At 38.4% G+C, this 16261-nt stretch overlaps 2 protein-coding genes across 5 annotated transcripts in view; both read left to right on the top strand.

Annotated features, from left to right (window-relative positions):
* mylk4b (myosin light chain kinase family, member 4b) overlaps positions 1-3456 on the top strand; it is a 42321-nt gene extending 38865 nt beyond the window's left edge. For all 4 annotated transcript variants that reach the window (XM_058073606.1, XM_058073607.1, XM_058073605.1 and 1 more), the window contains 5 exons: positions 197-267; positions 342-470; positions 591-822; positions 1752-1800; positions 1895-3456. In XM_058073606.1, the coding sequence (XP_057929589.1) occupies positions 197-267; positions 342-470; positions 591-822; positions 1752-1796 (477 nt within the window). In that variant the 3' untranslated portion in view covers positions 1797-1800; positions 1895-3456. The remainder of the gene's footprint in view (positions 1-196; positions 268-341; positions 471-590; positions 823-1751; positions 1801-1894) is intronic.
* A 1015-nt stretch (positions 3457-4471) lies between these two features.
* gmds (GDP-mannose 4,6-dehydratase) overlaps positions 4472-16261 on the top strand; it is a 55714-nt gene continuing 43924 nt past the window's right edge. The window contains exons 1-6 of the mRNA XM_058073865.1: positions 4472-4683; positions 7922-7966; positions 10094-10181; positions 11326-11435; positions 13386-13578; positions 14065-14169. Of these exons, the coding sequence (XP_057929848.1) occupies positions 4615-4683; positions 7922-7966; positions 10094-10181; positions 11326-11435; positions 13386-13578; positions 14065-14169 (610 nt within the window). The 5' untranslated portion in view covers positions 4472-4614. The remainder of the gene's footprint in view (positions 4684-7921; positions 7967-10093; positions 10182-11325; positions 11436-13385; positions 13579-14064; positions 14170-16261) is intronic.

The raw sequence follows: 16261 nt of genomic DNA, 5'->3' as shown, positions 1-16261 counted from the left end.
GCAAACACAGTCATCAAAATAATAGGATCGTCCCTCGTTTATCGTGGTTAATTGCTTTCAGACCTTCAACAAAGAATCTTCACAACAAGCCATGCCAGGAAGTTAGAAATCATTGGTGTCCGCCTTTCATTATTTTTTCTTGCATATATATTTTACATAATGTGTCGTATGTCTTTTGTTTGTTTTTAATCTTCAGCCAGAGAACATCCTATGTGTCAGCAGAGCTACAAACAAGATTAAAATAATTGATTTCGGTCTGGCCAGGAGGTAATAATTTCATCTTGTTTATTTATATCATAACTGCATCTTATCCAACGTATAACAATGTGTGTTTTTAACAGATATAAACCTCGAGAGAAGCTGAAGGTCAACTTTGGAACGCCTGAATTTTTGGCACCTGAAGTCATCAACTATGAGTTTGTGTCCTTCCCTACAGACATGTGGAGCCTCGGTGTCATCACTTACATGCTGTGAGTTTCAAATCAACTGGTCTGCTTCAAAACTCCTTCAATGTCCTTCAAGTATTGTCTCCAATATTGTTATCCAGCCACCCTGATTGTCATTTTCTTTTACATCTTGTCCCTTTTCAGACTCAGTGGCTTGTCTCCTTTCCTGGGCGATGATGACAACGAGACTTTAAACAACATTCTGGCTTGCCAGTGGAACTTCGAAGAAGAGGAGTTTACAGATGTTTCTGATGAGGCTAAAGACTTCATCACTCGTTTGCTCGTTAAGAGCAAAAGCTGGAGGATGAGTGCTGCAGAGTCTCTCAGACATCCATGGCTGTCAGATCGGAGTTTGCACTATAATTTACATTTGAAGGTAATGGTCTATTCTCCAGAGGTGTGGACTTGAGTCACAATTTTGATGACTTTGGACTTGACTTAACAATATGATCAAAGACTTGTAACTCGACTTGGAGTTGACATCAATGACTTGGGACTTAAGTTGGACTTTAGGCTGACGATTTCAAAATACTTGAGATTTTCAATGAAAAGTTAGGATTAAGCAGCACAGTTCCCCTCAACGTATTCAACTCAGGTGACATAGGTTCGAGTCTAATCAGGTTCAAGAACAAACAAGGGCGTGGCTTACATTTTGTCGAGTATTGACAGTTATTGTATGAACGTTTTAGCCTCATGGAAAAAGCAACAGATCTGCTTTTGGCTTCAAATCAACACTCCTTTCCACTTCCTGTTGTTGTCTGAGGTGCTCGCTTGTCCTAGCACTTGAACCCCAGAACTCGTGAACTTGGAATTACTTGACTCACTTGGTAACGCCACATAAGGGTGCTGACAAGTGAATCATGAACCTGACTGGGCTCAAGGGTTTAGTGGTTAGTGAGTCCTGCTGAGCTCATCATGGCTTTATACTTAGGTAAATGTGAATTGATATTTTTTTAAACTTTTAATACATTTGCAATTAATTCCAAAACAATCATTTTCATGTTGACATTATGAGGTGCTTTCTGTAATATTATGGTAAGAAAAATTTGAAACATTTATTCAATGTTGAAATTAGGCTCTAACAAAACAATGCAGGAAAAGTGAAATGCTATGAATACTTTCTGGAAGCAGTGTACATGAACTGGTGGGTAATCATATCATTATATTATTGATTTATTTCTGATTTTTAGAGAATATAGTATAACTCCAGTGAAAACATTTGACACCGTTTTGTTACTACTACTACTATCCATCTATAGTGAATGTTCCAATTCTCTAAATCAATGTATCCTGTTTTCAATGCAGAAAAATAAGTGTCACTCCACGCGGGCACCCTCTCCAGAGTGCTAGAAAGGTGAGATCTTTTCCTGGTTTTCTCTCACACCAACTGACAATTATTCCTCAGTTTATTTCTCTTGTTACAAACCAAAGTGTTTTTACCCTTTCAGAAACACTGGCATCATGGCTTTCGAAAATGTAGGGCCCTGATGTCCAACACTGGACCAATGCTGCTGTACCTGTCTGGCTCCTGGATAACTACTCACTGCCTAGCTCCGCATATAGGCTTGGGATAGCTGCTCTTACCTCTGATCATAGCAGTGTTTTTATGAGGCCAAAACAGAAGAATTGGGCAGTTTCATCATTGTATTTGTAATATTTATCCTGTACAGCAGGGTTCGCTAACCACCAGGCCACGGCTGTGGAAATTTTATGTATATATTTAAAAAAGAAACATTTTTAAAACAGCTTTGTGAACAACTACATTGAATTTAATGTAAATGCATATGCATTTTTGACATACGGGCATTTTTATTTGAAAAATAATTTGCAAAGATGTATTTTATGATGATGTCATATTGCTGTCAAATTTGGGTGCTTACCATCACTACCTGCAGGTGCAAAAATGAAACATGAACAAGCTTTTTCTCTGGGATTCTAACAACAATTCACGGTCCGTGGGCTCCAAAAAGGTTAGGGACTGCTGCTGTTGGGTATGGTAGCTCAAACCGTCTGTCACAGCTCTAATTTGTGTTGTGAAGTGCTTCTGCATTTCACAAGATGTAAGAAAAACATGAAAATATATTATTTTAAATATAAAGATACAGTTGAAGAGCACTGTTTAACAAATGACGTAGTCCTCTAACGAAAGTCATCACCTATAGATTTACTATACTATCTCTGAGTCATGCTTTAATGGTTTACTGATATAACGCATTATGTGCATGCCTGGCAATTTTTGGTCTGTTTTCTGAGGTTCATCAAAAAAACAATTGAATGCTACTAGCTGAAGTAAAGTATATTTTTTGAGAATACACGTTACTTTCTTTATTTTTATGTACAAGTCTTATGAAAAACTTTTATTTGGACAAAAAAAAATAGGAATGTACTTACAGTAGAGCTTGATTGAAGACACATCTTGTTCATTTCTTTAGTAGGGTCCTGTAAAATATGTCATACTAAGATCCTGGTTTATGTCATATACAGCACACATTCGCTGTACTTTTTATTGCTTGCGGTTTGCTTCCATGCTGCTTTGGCAGCCTGGAGTTGGTACTGTAGCCCCCTCGCCTTCCATGAAGGCATAACAAAGAACAATACTACCTTTTATGAATGTTTTATGTTTTTGACTGGTGTTGATGTTAATTTATTTACTGTTTAGCACCGGACTGTACTTGAAGTGCTTTGCTTTATTTACTATATTTGATCACAAACGTCACACAGAATTTCTCTCATTTCTGCAGGGTTCAGTTCAATGGTGTGCAGATCAGAGACATTGACTGTAGTACTGTCACAGTTTTGTTGAAGATGTAAAAAAAAAAATCCTTTCAATCCTGCCCAATAATAACCAACTGTACTGTAGTCACTGGACATAATGCTGCCTCTTACTGGATCACCTTTATGTGATGGAATGTTTGTCTCAGTTGTTTGCTGTTCCATTTTGAACTAAAAAGCTGTGTAATTTTGAAAAATAGCTGTTTATGATACATTTTGTGTAATGATGTTAATGAATATAGGGTATGTACAAAAAAATAAAGTACACTATAAAACCCAACTATGCGTACCTTTCATGGTCATGGTCAGTCGATCCTTATCACTCACCGATGTTGAAAAAGTTGTCACACTTTGTCAAGCAAATTTTATACAGTAACACTCAGCATGATGGAAGAGGGGGAAGGATGCATGGAGGAAGAGGAAAGCGACCTAAGGGAGGAGGATAGGCCAAATACATGGACAGGTTCCTGATGACCGTAGGGCTACAATTGTGGATCATGTTGTCAGTTACGGCCTCAACATGGCTGAGGCTGGTCGAAGGGTGCAGTAAAAGCTTCACACTTCTTTCAAAGTGTGTATATTGGACAGCAATTAATTAATGCTGCTTATCGAGTCCGGCTTGAGAGGAATACTCACTGTTTTTGGTGAGTGTATTTATGTTTAGCTTTTGTATTAGCTACTTTTGCTTCACTAGTTGTTTAAGGTCCTGGTTTTGAGGATTGTTTTTTGTTTTGTTGCCAGTTTGTGTGGGGATTGTTTGTTTTAAACCCTGGAATTAAATACTTGATTTTTCCCATGCCTGGATTTGTCTTTTACAACTTTTACATTAGTCAACCTGATATAACATTGTGTAGTGAATGGATAAGTATAGTCCAGATACTGACATAACCAGACGTAATAAGTAAATCAAGAAATTAATCTGACTGAACATGTATAATGAATAGCTGTATCATGGTACAGAATAACTATATGAAAAGTAAATTAATAACCCTGGAGAAAAAATAATATAGCCACAAAGCGCAACGCATACATGACTATACCTTGTCAGCTAAAGTGTATGGATAGAATAAAAATCTATTTAAGTGGCAAAAAATAAAAGAATATTAACGTAGCATTACTAAACCACTATATACAATATACAGTAGTTCCAATTCAAGCCTGCAGATGGCGCTGTGAATGAAAGCGCTAGTTTTTAGGACGCGTCATCCCTCTTCGTTGAAGCGTCCTCTACTGCTGTCCTCTGATTGGTTTAGATAGCTTCTTCCTGCTACGTCGTGTTGAGATGAATGTAGTGAATGTGTACATAGCACATTCAGTGACAGTTTGTATGTATGTTTAACTGTAAACTGAACAGACAGCTTCTTCCTGTTCTAGTGGTCGCTTTGTGAAATAAAATATGGCTCAGTGCTCCGACGTTACAAGGAATGAGAGGAAAGTGGCTGTTATCACTGGCATCACGGGACAGGTACTGTAACCATTGTTACCTTAAGCATCGAATGAGCAGTTACACGCAAAGACTTGAATTGTCTCCCACCCTTGAAGGGCGCAGCTTGCATAGTCACGAAGGCTGGTCCTTGCGAGTATCCTGCAGCCGCGGCTGGAGTGATGTCACTTGGTAACACTTCCTGGTTGTGTCACGTGCTCACATACTCTAGCTTACTATAATACTGCCGTCGGGTCAGTAGATAAAAAATATATATTGAGTTTGTGTGTCACTGGATAGGGAAGAGAATCTAACGAAAGCTAGCACATTTATGAAAGCAGTTTTGCTTCACGTTTGTGTTTGCCCAGAGAGACCAAACCTGCAGCGTATAAAAATTCCACATCAAACCTGACAAGCATGTGTAGCTAAGTTTAGTGGTATTTGTGTGATTGTATTGGTAAAGCCTTGGTTGTTGTAGATTGTTGGGTAGCAGGTTACAAGTACAAAGTCACATTTTCTTGTAATGATATGCTTTTAGTAAAAAAAAATCTGCATCATCCTGCAGTGTGAACATAGCCAAACACACCTGCCTTCATTCATCCCTGTAGCTAGCAAATGTTGACAAGCTGGTATTTCTCGCCAAAAACCTGACTGTGTAGGCCTGTTGTATGTTCAGTATGTGCATTTTCTGCTTAGTCTTATTTTTTCTGTGTTTACAATTTATGATTGCACTCTGCACTTGCATACTTATTTTTTGTCAGGCTTTTGTCTTTGGTAGATTTTATTTTTTTTATTTAGGGTTTTAGATATTTTTATTGAGCATTGGCAATATATGTGCTTGCATATATTTTCTTGCATACGGTCAGCACTTTTGCAAAGCTTGTTTTAACAATGTTTTCTGTAATATGTACATACTAGCTCTCCAATTACTTTAACATCCTTTGGTATTTAACTACAAAATAGAGGGATCTAAATAGAGATTGTTTAAAGGTTTTCATTTTGTCAGGTGATATTGACTTGGTAATCGTTGGATATGTGTACTCTCATCTCCTAACCATTAAATAATGCCACTACAAATTACTGCTAACATGAAGCTGCCCATGACAGGAAACAGTGAGGTGAGGGCAGGGTTTATGGGCTAATATGGATTCAAAGGGGCTTCTTGTTATTAAACAGAGCTGAGGCTTGAGACTTTTTTTCCATTGGTCTGGCATGGAATGCTTTGACGCTGGCATGGGGGCAGGAAAGCATGACACCAGCTGTAGCTCTAAATATCGTGAGACAGGCAATGGGGCTACCTGGGCCCAAAATGTCGTTATAGGTACACATAGCAGGGAAAATAAGTATCTGATGCTGAATTGAAACATGAAATCAATGTTATAAATGTGTTTGTTAAAAAAAAAATACATCCAATTGATCAATTTGATTGGAAGAAATCTAAATTTCATCCCCTACCAACCAGAAAGCACTCTAACCTGCACAGACCGGTTATGTGCTCATAAAGCGCACACTGCTTTGGGGCTGTTTATCGAAGCAAAATCCATCCTCAGATGTGTACAACCCTTACGGCCCACTCATTGAAACGACTGACTGTCAACGAGGATTTCACCAAGTACAAGTCACATTTTACTTTGGAACAAAATATTTATTTACAAATGCCTATCTATATTAGTTTTTAATGTTAATATAATTATATTTTCTTCAGGATTTTTTCTGTCTTTTTTTTTTTTACATTTTGTCTTTTAATTACCATAAAAATGATAGGTTGTTCAAATCTTTTGTAAAGAGTTAAAATCAGCAGGGGATTAAATAATTACTTTCCATACTGTATACATTTATATATATGTATGCCCAACATAATGTTTGGGGAAACACTGCATAGTCATATACCATATTTTCTGTCATGTTTTTATCCATAGTTTGGCTGGTCCTGTGACTTACAGTGAAGTGTAATTTGACATGGTAATTCATACTGACTGACATGAACCAAGGTGTGAGCATTACCATTAACAGCCACGAGAGGGGGCGCTAGGCTTGTGACAACGAGACAAACGATATGGCTCCTGTATCCTATATTCAGCCTGTGCTATTGTATAGTTGAATAACTATTAATGTGCTACGTTAACATGCTGGTCTCCTACTCAGTCTGCTGTGTGGTGGTGTGCAGAATAATTTGCCTTTCCATATTAAATGTCGTTTCTTGGTATTGCTTAGCATCCATCCATACGTCCATCCATGTCTATGACGCATGCACGTCTACATCTGCAGTGTCAGACCAGTCATCCATAATTATAAGTCATTGTGTGGTTATAATAGGCTAAATGATATTTAATGCACATGCACATGTTTTTCATGGGGTGTTGCTTGTAGCATCAGAGCAGGAAGTGGTGCGAATATAGAGATTCAAGGGTCAGCGCTGCCATGCAGTACCTAACCAAGGCAGACACCACCCTTCAAGGGCCCTGCACCCTAACTGTTACTTCCCAGACCAGGACAGGAACCACAGGACAAGCATGATGGCAGCATGAACATTAGTGTGTGTGTAAGGGTGTTTGTATATGTGCACATATGTGAGCGGGATAAATGCCATGAGCGACTCAGAATGTTCCAGAGTTTTGCAGAATGTGTGGTTGGAAAGTCTGAGGATGGAAAAAAGACGAGGACGTAAATGGATGACGGGAACAAGACCTTATTGACAGCGCTCACACTTGTGCACATATGAATACACACATTGAATAGCATTGGTCCTGTGTCGGCTTGTAGATCTCTGGAGTACTGTTTGAATTTTATGGAGGGCAGCATGCTAACACTGTAAAAAGGGGTTTGAGTACTCGGGATAATATGTCACAGAGTCCAAAATATATGCAATTTTTCAAGTTTGCGGCAAAGGTGGGATACTCCCAAGGTTGCCAACTCTATAGATGACATTAAAGATGCACATACCATTTTCTGTCACTTCATTGCTGCAACAGTATTTGTAAAATTGGAGACAGTGTTCTGTTCTGCAAACCGCCTATTATTAGTGCTATTAGAGGTGCATAGATTTCATGGCTCAGGTTATTCGCTGGACGAATAGTTGAACGTTTAATATTGAATGTTTTGTTTCTTGTCCACTTTGATTGTAGGAAACACATTTGATATATTCACACAAATCTGTCTTGTAGTGTGATGATCTTTGTAACCACTGACACTGACTTATTATCCCTCACTGAGCTTTGGATTTGGACTCGACTCTTTCAGGCTGTAATATTTGTCGCTTTATTTTGTCTCATTTTTATAGGATGGGTCATACTTGGCGGAGTTTCTGCTTTCCAAAGGATATGAGGTATGACACACTGCAAAAAAAGCCATACTTGAAACAAACTCAAATCGTGAAAATGAGACGACTTTTTTTTATTTCAAGCAAATAGAGTTAGCAAACCTCTTAGTATAATATTTTTATTGTGACTTTGGGTACCAGTGACAGTTTTTTGTATAGGAAACAGACCGGATCCATTTGTACTACCGGGCACGATAAATCGATAGGTACCATGTTGAGTTACCAACTCCGGTCTCCGTGGAGTGTTTGCAACATTCAGTTTGAGGGAGAGGCAATGTTTACACCATCAAGGAGATGAATTAAAGTTACATAAGATGAAATAAATCACATTTTTAATGTAGCGTATATGGATACAATAAAACCTACCTCTTGTTCTAGAAGAAGACAATAATACGTGACATGATGGCTGGGCGCATCCGAGGGTGTCAAATCACCATTTGTGTATTCACAAAATAATTTAAATATACTGAAAATCAGACGTGTATTGATAAGTATACAACAACAATTGCATAACACGTATGTGAGAAAACACCTTCATAACCTCATTTAATAATACTTAGTAAAGTAACAAAGTGGAATGTCCATATACAACAATTTAGATGTCACTAACATGTAATCCAGGAGCTATAAAGAATTCATATGCAGCAGAAACTGTTTCAGAAAATGAGCCAAAGCAATGAGAAGGATCCTTGCATTTTGGTGGCACTGACTAGTTAAATGGGAAAGGAATTAGCAGTTTTGGGAGAGAAATTTTTGCAAGTCAGCTACAGTGTTGTGCTGAACTATACGACTGTTTGGCCAAATCATCTTAGAGTTTTAAGAATGTAATGTCTGTCTCAAGAAATGAGCCAAACCGATGGAGAAACGCCGTAATATAATAAATCTTGGTTTGCTTGAGGAAATTTCCAGTGCAGTCTTCATTGGTCTGAAATCAGTCAATCTTTAGATATGTTTTCCGTGTGGGAGTTTGTTTATGAGTTTAGCAAATACATTTAACCAGTTCTATTCTTAATTTAAGATTTTGGCCCGTCAAAAATAACTTGTTAATGACAGTAACTTGTCTATTTCATTAACTATGTTAAATTTTTTTTATGTAACTAAGTGGAGAAGTCCCCACACAGCTCTTTTCTAACTTAACTCTGACCTGAACACATCAACAGCAGTACAATTCCAACACCATATACTGTATGTAACACCACAAAAATGGCTTTATAATGTGTGTGTGTAAATAAACAGACATATTCTTACATTCACTTCATAACTCTTAAGTTGGGTGTACAATTTGCTCCATTAAGTATGCTGGACTGAAAATTAAATGTACATTGAATTACATAATGTCTTTGAACGCAACTCCTCATTGCTCATTGCTGATTCAAATGTTTTGCTACTCTTAAAGAGACTAGTTTAAATAGATTTTTAGACTTGCGCATTATCAACAAAAGTTAAGTGCTGTTAAATCGACAGCAATTACAGTCGACAGTTAATTACCCAATTAACTGACTATTTGGTAATCGATTAATCATTTGTTGATTTTAAATATGTAAATATTCTATTTCAGCCTCTCAAATTTGAATTTTTTTTTTTATGTCCTTAGTCATCCATGAAAGCAGACCTATTGTCTTTGTGTTTTAGGAATTAACTTTGTGTTTTGCGGACCCAACCACTAAATGTCTGTTTGCTTCATATTACTTTGGTCCATCCATGGCCCAAACGATTACACCATTAATTAAAACAGCAAGCTTCAGATGAATTGACTTGGAAAATGATTGTATTTTTGTGGACATTTATTGTTTTATTGAAGCTATTTGACAAACATTTAGCCTTAATTTAGACAAATATTCAAGCAGCAACCTGGTGTTTGTGCACTTGCAGTATTTGCTCGGTCAGTTCAAATCTTCTGTTTCTGAATAAAGAGGGGTAAATTAAAAATGGGCAAATCTGATTCATTGGAAAATAATCGACCGATTAATCATGATTAAAATGATATTTAGTTGAAGACCTAATTGAGTGAATAAATAAGAGTTGCATGTAAACTTCTGACCACAGCTGTAGAACTTGAAACATAGAATTACAAATCAGGTCAAGCTTTTTTGCTACTAACTTATCTATCGATCATATCTCCTAAATCCTCAGGTTCATGGCATTTTGAGACGCTCCAGCTCCTTCAATACTGGACGCATTGAACATCTCTACCAGAACCCACAGACACACACTGAAGGCAGTAGGTCTTTTCGACACTAAATTCTACATTCTGCAATATCTGCATGGTTGTTTATCTTCTTTCATCATTACAAACTAAGGGAGTTGTCAACCGGAGCATCTATTGGTAAGAAGTGTGGGAGACCCACTTTCTTCATTCCCGCCACCTAAACTTCCCTGTCTTTGTAACATCTACTGGTGGTTTGGGTACGAAGAATGCTCTTGCCTAGGCAGTACCCACAACACAAGCCTCCAGCACATTCTACTAGGCTGTAAAACCACTCTCTCTCAGGGGCACTACGGATGGTGACTGAGAAAGCTCGCCGACGTGCTGGAGAGGTGTTAACAGGAAAACAGAAAGGCGGCAGAGAACCGCATGAACATTCAGTGTTAATTGTAGCCTTTGTAAAGCAACACAGACCATCCAAGGAAAATGAAATATTATTATATAAAATAAATTAGGGATGCACAACATATATATTTTTTCAGACCGGTACCAGTAACGTTCTACTACTCAAGACTGATACCTATAATAATTATTCCATTCTCCTTCGCTTATCCGGGTCTGCATCGCAGGGGCAGCAGTCTCAGTAGGGAAGCCCAGACTTCCCGGTCCCGGCCACCTCCTAGAGCTCCACCGGGAGGACACCAAGGCATTGTCAGGCCAGCTGTGAGACATAATCCCTCCAGCGTCTCCACGGTCTCCCGTCTGGGCATGCTCAGAACATCTCACCAGGGAGGGGTCCGGGAAGCATCCCTGACTAGATGCCCAAGCCACAACTGGCTCCTCTTGATGTGAAGGATAAGCGGCTCTACTCTGAGAAAACAAAAACATGCATGTTAGGTTAATTGGCGACTCTAAATTGTCCGTAGGTATGAATGTGAGTGTTAGTGGTTGTTGTCTATATGAGCCCTGTGATTGGCTGGCGACCAGTCCAGGGTGTACCCTGCCTCTCGCCCGAAGACAGCTGCGATAGGCTCCAGTATACCCCCGTTTCCTCACTGCAAGTGTCGATCAAGTAGGATAGGCTCATGATCATCTCCAGTACATGTGTGGTATTTTTGCCTTTTAATATTTTCACCCATACCAAATCATTGGGATATAGCCACTTGAGTCCTATTTTAAGATGAATTCATTGATGCCTCATTGCCCCTTTCTTTGTTAGATATGAAGCTACACTATGGTGACCTCACTGACAGCACATGTCTGGTGAAGATCATCAACCAAGTCAAGCCTACAGAGATCTACAACCTGGGTGCTCAGAGTCACGTCAAGGTACCATGATCTTTTTTCCCGCCACTTAATCCCAATAGCTAATAACAGTTGTTAATCAGGTGTCAATTAGCATTTGAGCCAACATAATTACCGCCACTCAGTGCAGGGGAAGTTCATGTTTGTGTTTATGATTTTCTTATCTCTTCTTTTTAAACAGGCCAGGAAGAGGTTCACCCTGTGTATTAGCTCAGCACCTAAGCGTTCCATAGAACAAGGGCAACATGGATCAGCTAGTACACACACACAGTGCAGCAAGGGATCATTCCATTATAACCTGATGCATGTTCAAATAAAATTAAACCATTACCAAACTATAAAAATGTGTTTTGTGTTAACATTAATTGAATTTACAGTACATTTTTCTTGTGGGAAAAACTTATTCTGTTAGGGTCTGTTTTGGTTGGAGTTGGATCTGGAACAAATTTATGATGCTAACCAAGGTCCCACTGTATATTTAAATATGTGTCCAAGGGTAATTGATATCAATATCCACACACTCCTGCTTATTATTTTGAAGTTTTTTAAAAGTTTTTTTTAAGATTGCCTCTGTTACAAATTTTTCCAAAAAGGGAGCATGGCACGGTTGTGGGTGCATGAGCACCCACAGCAATGAGGATCATTTTGAGTGTTTGTATTTTATTTCTACTGTACTATATTTCCACTACGGTTTCTACTATTATTACTATTGTGTTGGTTAATCATTAAGAACCTACAAGGAGCGGTCGCATTACAGTATGAGTGCTCCAATCAGGGTTTTATGTTTGTGATTCTGACACCGATTATCCTTGAGTGAGATCTGATCACATATCGATGACATGAATGAACTGTAAATTGTTCCATTTATGTTGAATGCTATTGGCCAGCGGCACTGTATGGGGAGAAATTTAATACAGCTCAGTGGGCCCCTACATCATGGTGGAGGGTGCGAGCTTGGCGACCCTGTGCTGATCTTTTCCCCACCCGCTCGGTGTGACTGTGGAGTCGAGGATCTGTTTCTTAAGGGGAGGGCTGTCTGCATCCTAGGGTCACGACCATGCCACGGTGTGACAAAGTTACATCAATGTAAATTCCCACAAGCCATGCAACCGTGTCCATTGTCCTACACTTTGCTGATAGCTATTGCTAATGGCAATGCTTTTATTCAGACAAAACAAACTCTGTATCTAGCTCTTTTTACATTTTTGTCTGGACCACATGAGTGTGAACACTAATTCTTTCACCTCATCTATTTGTGGAACACCTTGTTATGTTTGTTGGAAGAAATGCTGTGTTAAAAAAATGCTGCTTTTTAGGGTTTAGTGTATATTCAGTCTGGAAAGTCTGAAACGCTGCTGTAGTTAATATTTGGGGTGTGTGTGCGTGTGGGGGGTAAGAAGATGTTCATTGGAGCACACAGCTGGATAGTCAGAGGTTGTACTTGTGGTTAAAACAGGTTACTGTTGGATCGTGGGATAGTGTGGGTCAGCTCAAGTTCTTCCTTTTTGTGGTTCCCTGTGTGGTTCCGAATCTGCCAATTAGTTGCTGATTTTGTAAGTCCACTCGCTTCACTTTATAACTGATAAATATTTGGCTAGTTTTTGTCAACTAGTATATTCTTCAAATGAGGTCCTCTTTTAAATTGTTGAAAGCATTTCCTCCAGGAAATATTTTGCCAGAGAAGCAAGCATTCTATAACCAAGTTCTACAGTAATGTGATGTGTTTGCGCTTTTTTGCTGTGTTTATGCTTGATTGCAAATCATGCAGAGGAGGTCATCTGGTAAGTAAACAAGTAGGGACATTCACATACTTTCTAATTAATAACTGTCATTAATTATCACTGTACATTTAGTTATTAACCACTGTTATTAATAACTTGCAAGAGGCGAGATGACTCCAATTTATTTTCTTATCTTGAGTTGTTCTGACTATTATGTTGTACAAAGTTTCCTCTGTTTCTCTCTTTTACATAGATCTCCTTTGAATTGGCTGAGTACACGGCTAATGTCGATGGCGTGGGCACACTTCGTCTTTTGGATGCTATAAAGACGTGCGGTCTGACCAGCAGCGTCAGGTTTTATCAGGCCTCCACCAGTGAATTGTATGGCAAAGTCCAGGAGATCCCACAGACGGAAACCACACCCTTTTATCCTCGCTCACCTTACGGTACTGTATTCCTATCCAATGTAGAGCTGTGTGGAAATGGAGTCATGTGATGTATGTTTTGTTTTTTTCTGCTGATCAACTGGTTGACTATGGCAATGTTCAGGCAAAATTCAACAAAGATTGCTTAAAAAATGTGTGTATGTGTGTGGTTACGGTAGAGAGGGTGTGTGAGAGAGAGACAGAGGATAGAGGTGGGCTTTAGTGTTTAGGCAGCTCTTTAGCTCACACACACCCTGAGGCTAAATGTCAAACTGAAGACTGTCATTCTCAGTTAAACAAAGACATCTTTGTATCCACACTACTCAGCACTCATTTTCATCACATTAATGTTCCAAAGGTAAAAATAAGTGATGGGCTAGAGCTAGTGATGTTGTTGATATGGAATTTAAATGACACTTTGCTATCTTTACTTTGTAGAAGTCTGTTTCTGCATTTGCATACCATACATAATTGCATGTAAAGTAAAATAAAAAATATATCTTTAAGGTGCTGCTAAATTGTATGCCTACTGGATTGTGGTGAACTTCAGAGAGGCCTACAACATGTTTGCTGTCAATGGGATCCTCTTTAACCACGAGAGTCCAAGGAGAGGTGAGTGCATCTGTCCAAGCACTAGGGACTTTATAAAGTACTTTTTGCTAAAATAACTCATAATACCTGCTGTTTAATGCAAAACGCAAAATATTTGAATATATGACATTATTTTTTCCCCTATTACGATCTGCAAAGCCATGGTAAGTGTATTTTATATGTGACTTGCATTCAATATGTGACCACATAGCATCTCAACCACTTTATTACCATTGCCATTCAAGCACATAGTATACTTATATATCATAATAATATCACAATTATTGATAAATATATTTTGAATGTTCTGTGTATTGTCTTGCGACCAGCGAGGGAGTACCCCGCCTTTCGGCTGAAGTCAGTTGGTAGGCTCCAGCAATACCCCCGCGACCCTAATGAGAATAACCAACATATTGAAGATAATTAAGAAACAAAACCGTATTAGCCCTATGCCATCATTGACACCCCCCTCACCCCCATTGATCAAACATGTTCCTTATTGTTTACAAAATGCTGTCTATCACTGCATTTTAGTCTGAATTGGCACCCATGGTACTGTGCCTCAGTAATAAACACTGTTTGGCAGTAAACTTTCCCAGTTCCCACACCTATCTTTTAGTGGTAATCCATTAGGTTTTATTGGCTGACCCCTTGACTTTGGCTGGGGTCGTGGTCAGGGCGTTCAACGGGGGATAAATCATAAACACCTGAACTGTTGACCTGGGTGCAGCACTCAAGATGCAGTCATGTGGTATTCATTTTGGGTCACGGTAGCATATAAATCAGGTTAAATCAGTGCCACAACCCTCAGGGCTCAGAGGGCAAATTAAAAAAGGGACCACAACCCACCTACCCATGTGTCAGAATGTAATTGTAGTTATATATAAGAAAATAGTAATGACAATCGAAGCTGCTTTCATATGGAGCAATTTATGAAATGATGCCTAATAAGATAAGACATAAGATATGCATTTATGGTAAATGCTAAAAATTTCATTTTCATTTTGATGTATTTGAAATTGACTTCAGTGATGTCAACATATTCCAGATCTTTCTTACTTGCCAGTTGTTTCTTACCATAATCAATGCAATATACAATATTTTAGTTGTTAATTTCCCTATTTGTATTTATTAACCATATCACATCATCTACTGATCATTATGTCATGTATTCCAATCAACATGTATTGCCCATGCAGTATGTTTCCCTGTGCAGGGCTTGCCTGCAAGTTAACAGCTAAATGTCCTCCAATAAAAAAAAAAACAAGGTTGGTCTTTACTTAAGAAATATCAATATAGCATCAGTATAGATATTATATACAGAAATATTATAGTGCATATGACAAAAGGTAAATGTTTGTATGTTATAGATACTAGTTTAAGCACAGCAACTACAATCTCCTAACTAGATATAATTTGTATCCTTAATAAATCGCTACTGTTTGTCATGTAATTGTAATTGCACATTACTTACAGACATATATTCTCTTAAGGCATGATGCTATTCCTCATTCAGTTTCTGTTTCTGTCAACAAAATCATGGAAAGGAATCAAATAATAATTTTCCCCACAGTATGGATTTATTCATTTCCGCTCCATGCTTCCCATTTTCTTTGCAGTCAGCCTTTTGTGTAGGAATTTGGTTTAGTCATGCCCTCTATTCTCAGCGCTCAGACTGTTGTTGCAGTTAAGCAGGAAATCTCTGCTATGATGTGGTATGAGGTCTCTTAGCAGTTTTGCACAAGCAAATCCAAATGCTGTTGCTTATACTAGCTATGCTTTCCAGCAATTTCCCCGGCCCCAGGTTATCACTGCCATGCCGATTGTGTCCTTAGTTCTCCATTATGGCCTCCTTGGAAGTTCATTAGATGAGTTCTAGACAGCCACAATAATTGCATAACAATTTAATTACTTCAACAATTACTGTGTATTATGTGAACTGGTTGTTCTTCTACTGACTGAGTATTGGCAAGATTAGGTAAACGTTAACCTACTTCCCTCATTCCTACACAAAGCTGTGATGTTGTTGTGATGCCCATGGATGTCATACATAGAAACCCTAAACTGTGTGTTCTTCCACCAACAAGAAACATATTAACTGTGTTCAAAATAA

This window comes from Doryrhamphus excisus, chromosome 5 (genome assembly GCF_030265055.1).
Source record: "Doryrhamphus excisus isolate RoL2022-K1 chromosome 5, RoL_Dexc_1.0, whole genome shotgun sequence".
NCBI classification, from domain to species: Eukaryota; Metazoa; Chordata; class Actinopteri; order Syngnathiformes; family Syngnathidae; genus Doryrhamphus; species Doryrhamphus excisus.
Note: the sequence above shows the minus strand (reverse complement) of the source record. Positions and strands in the feature narration are given on the sequence as shown.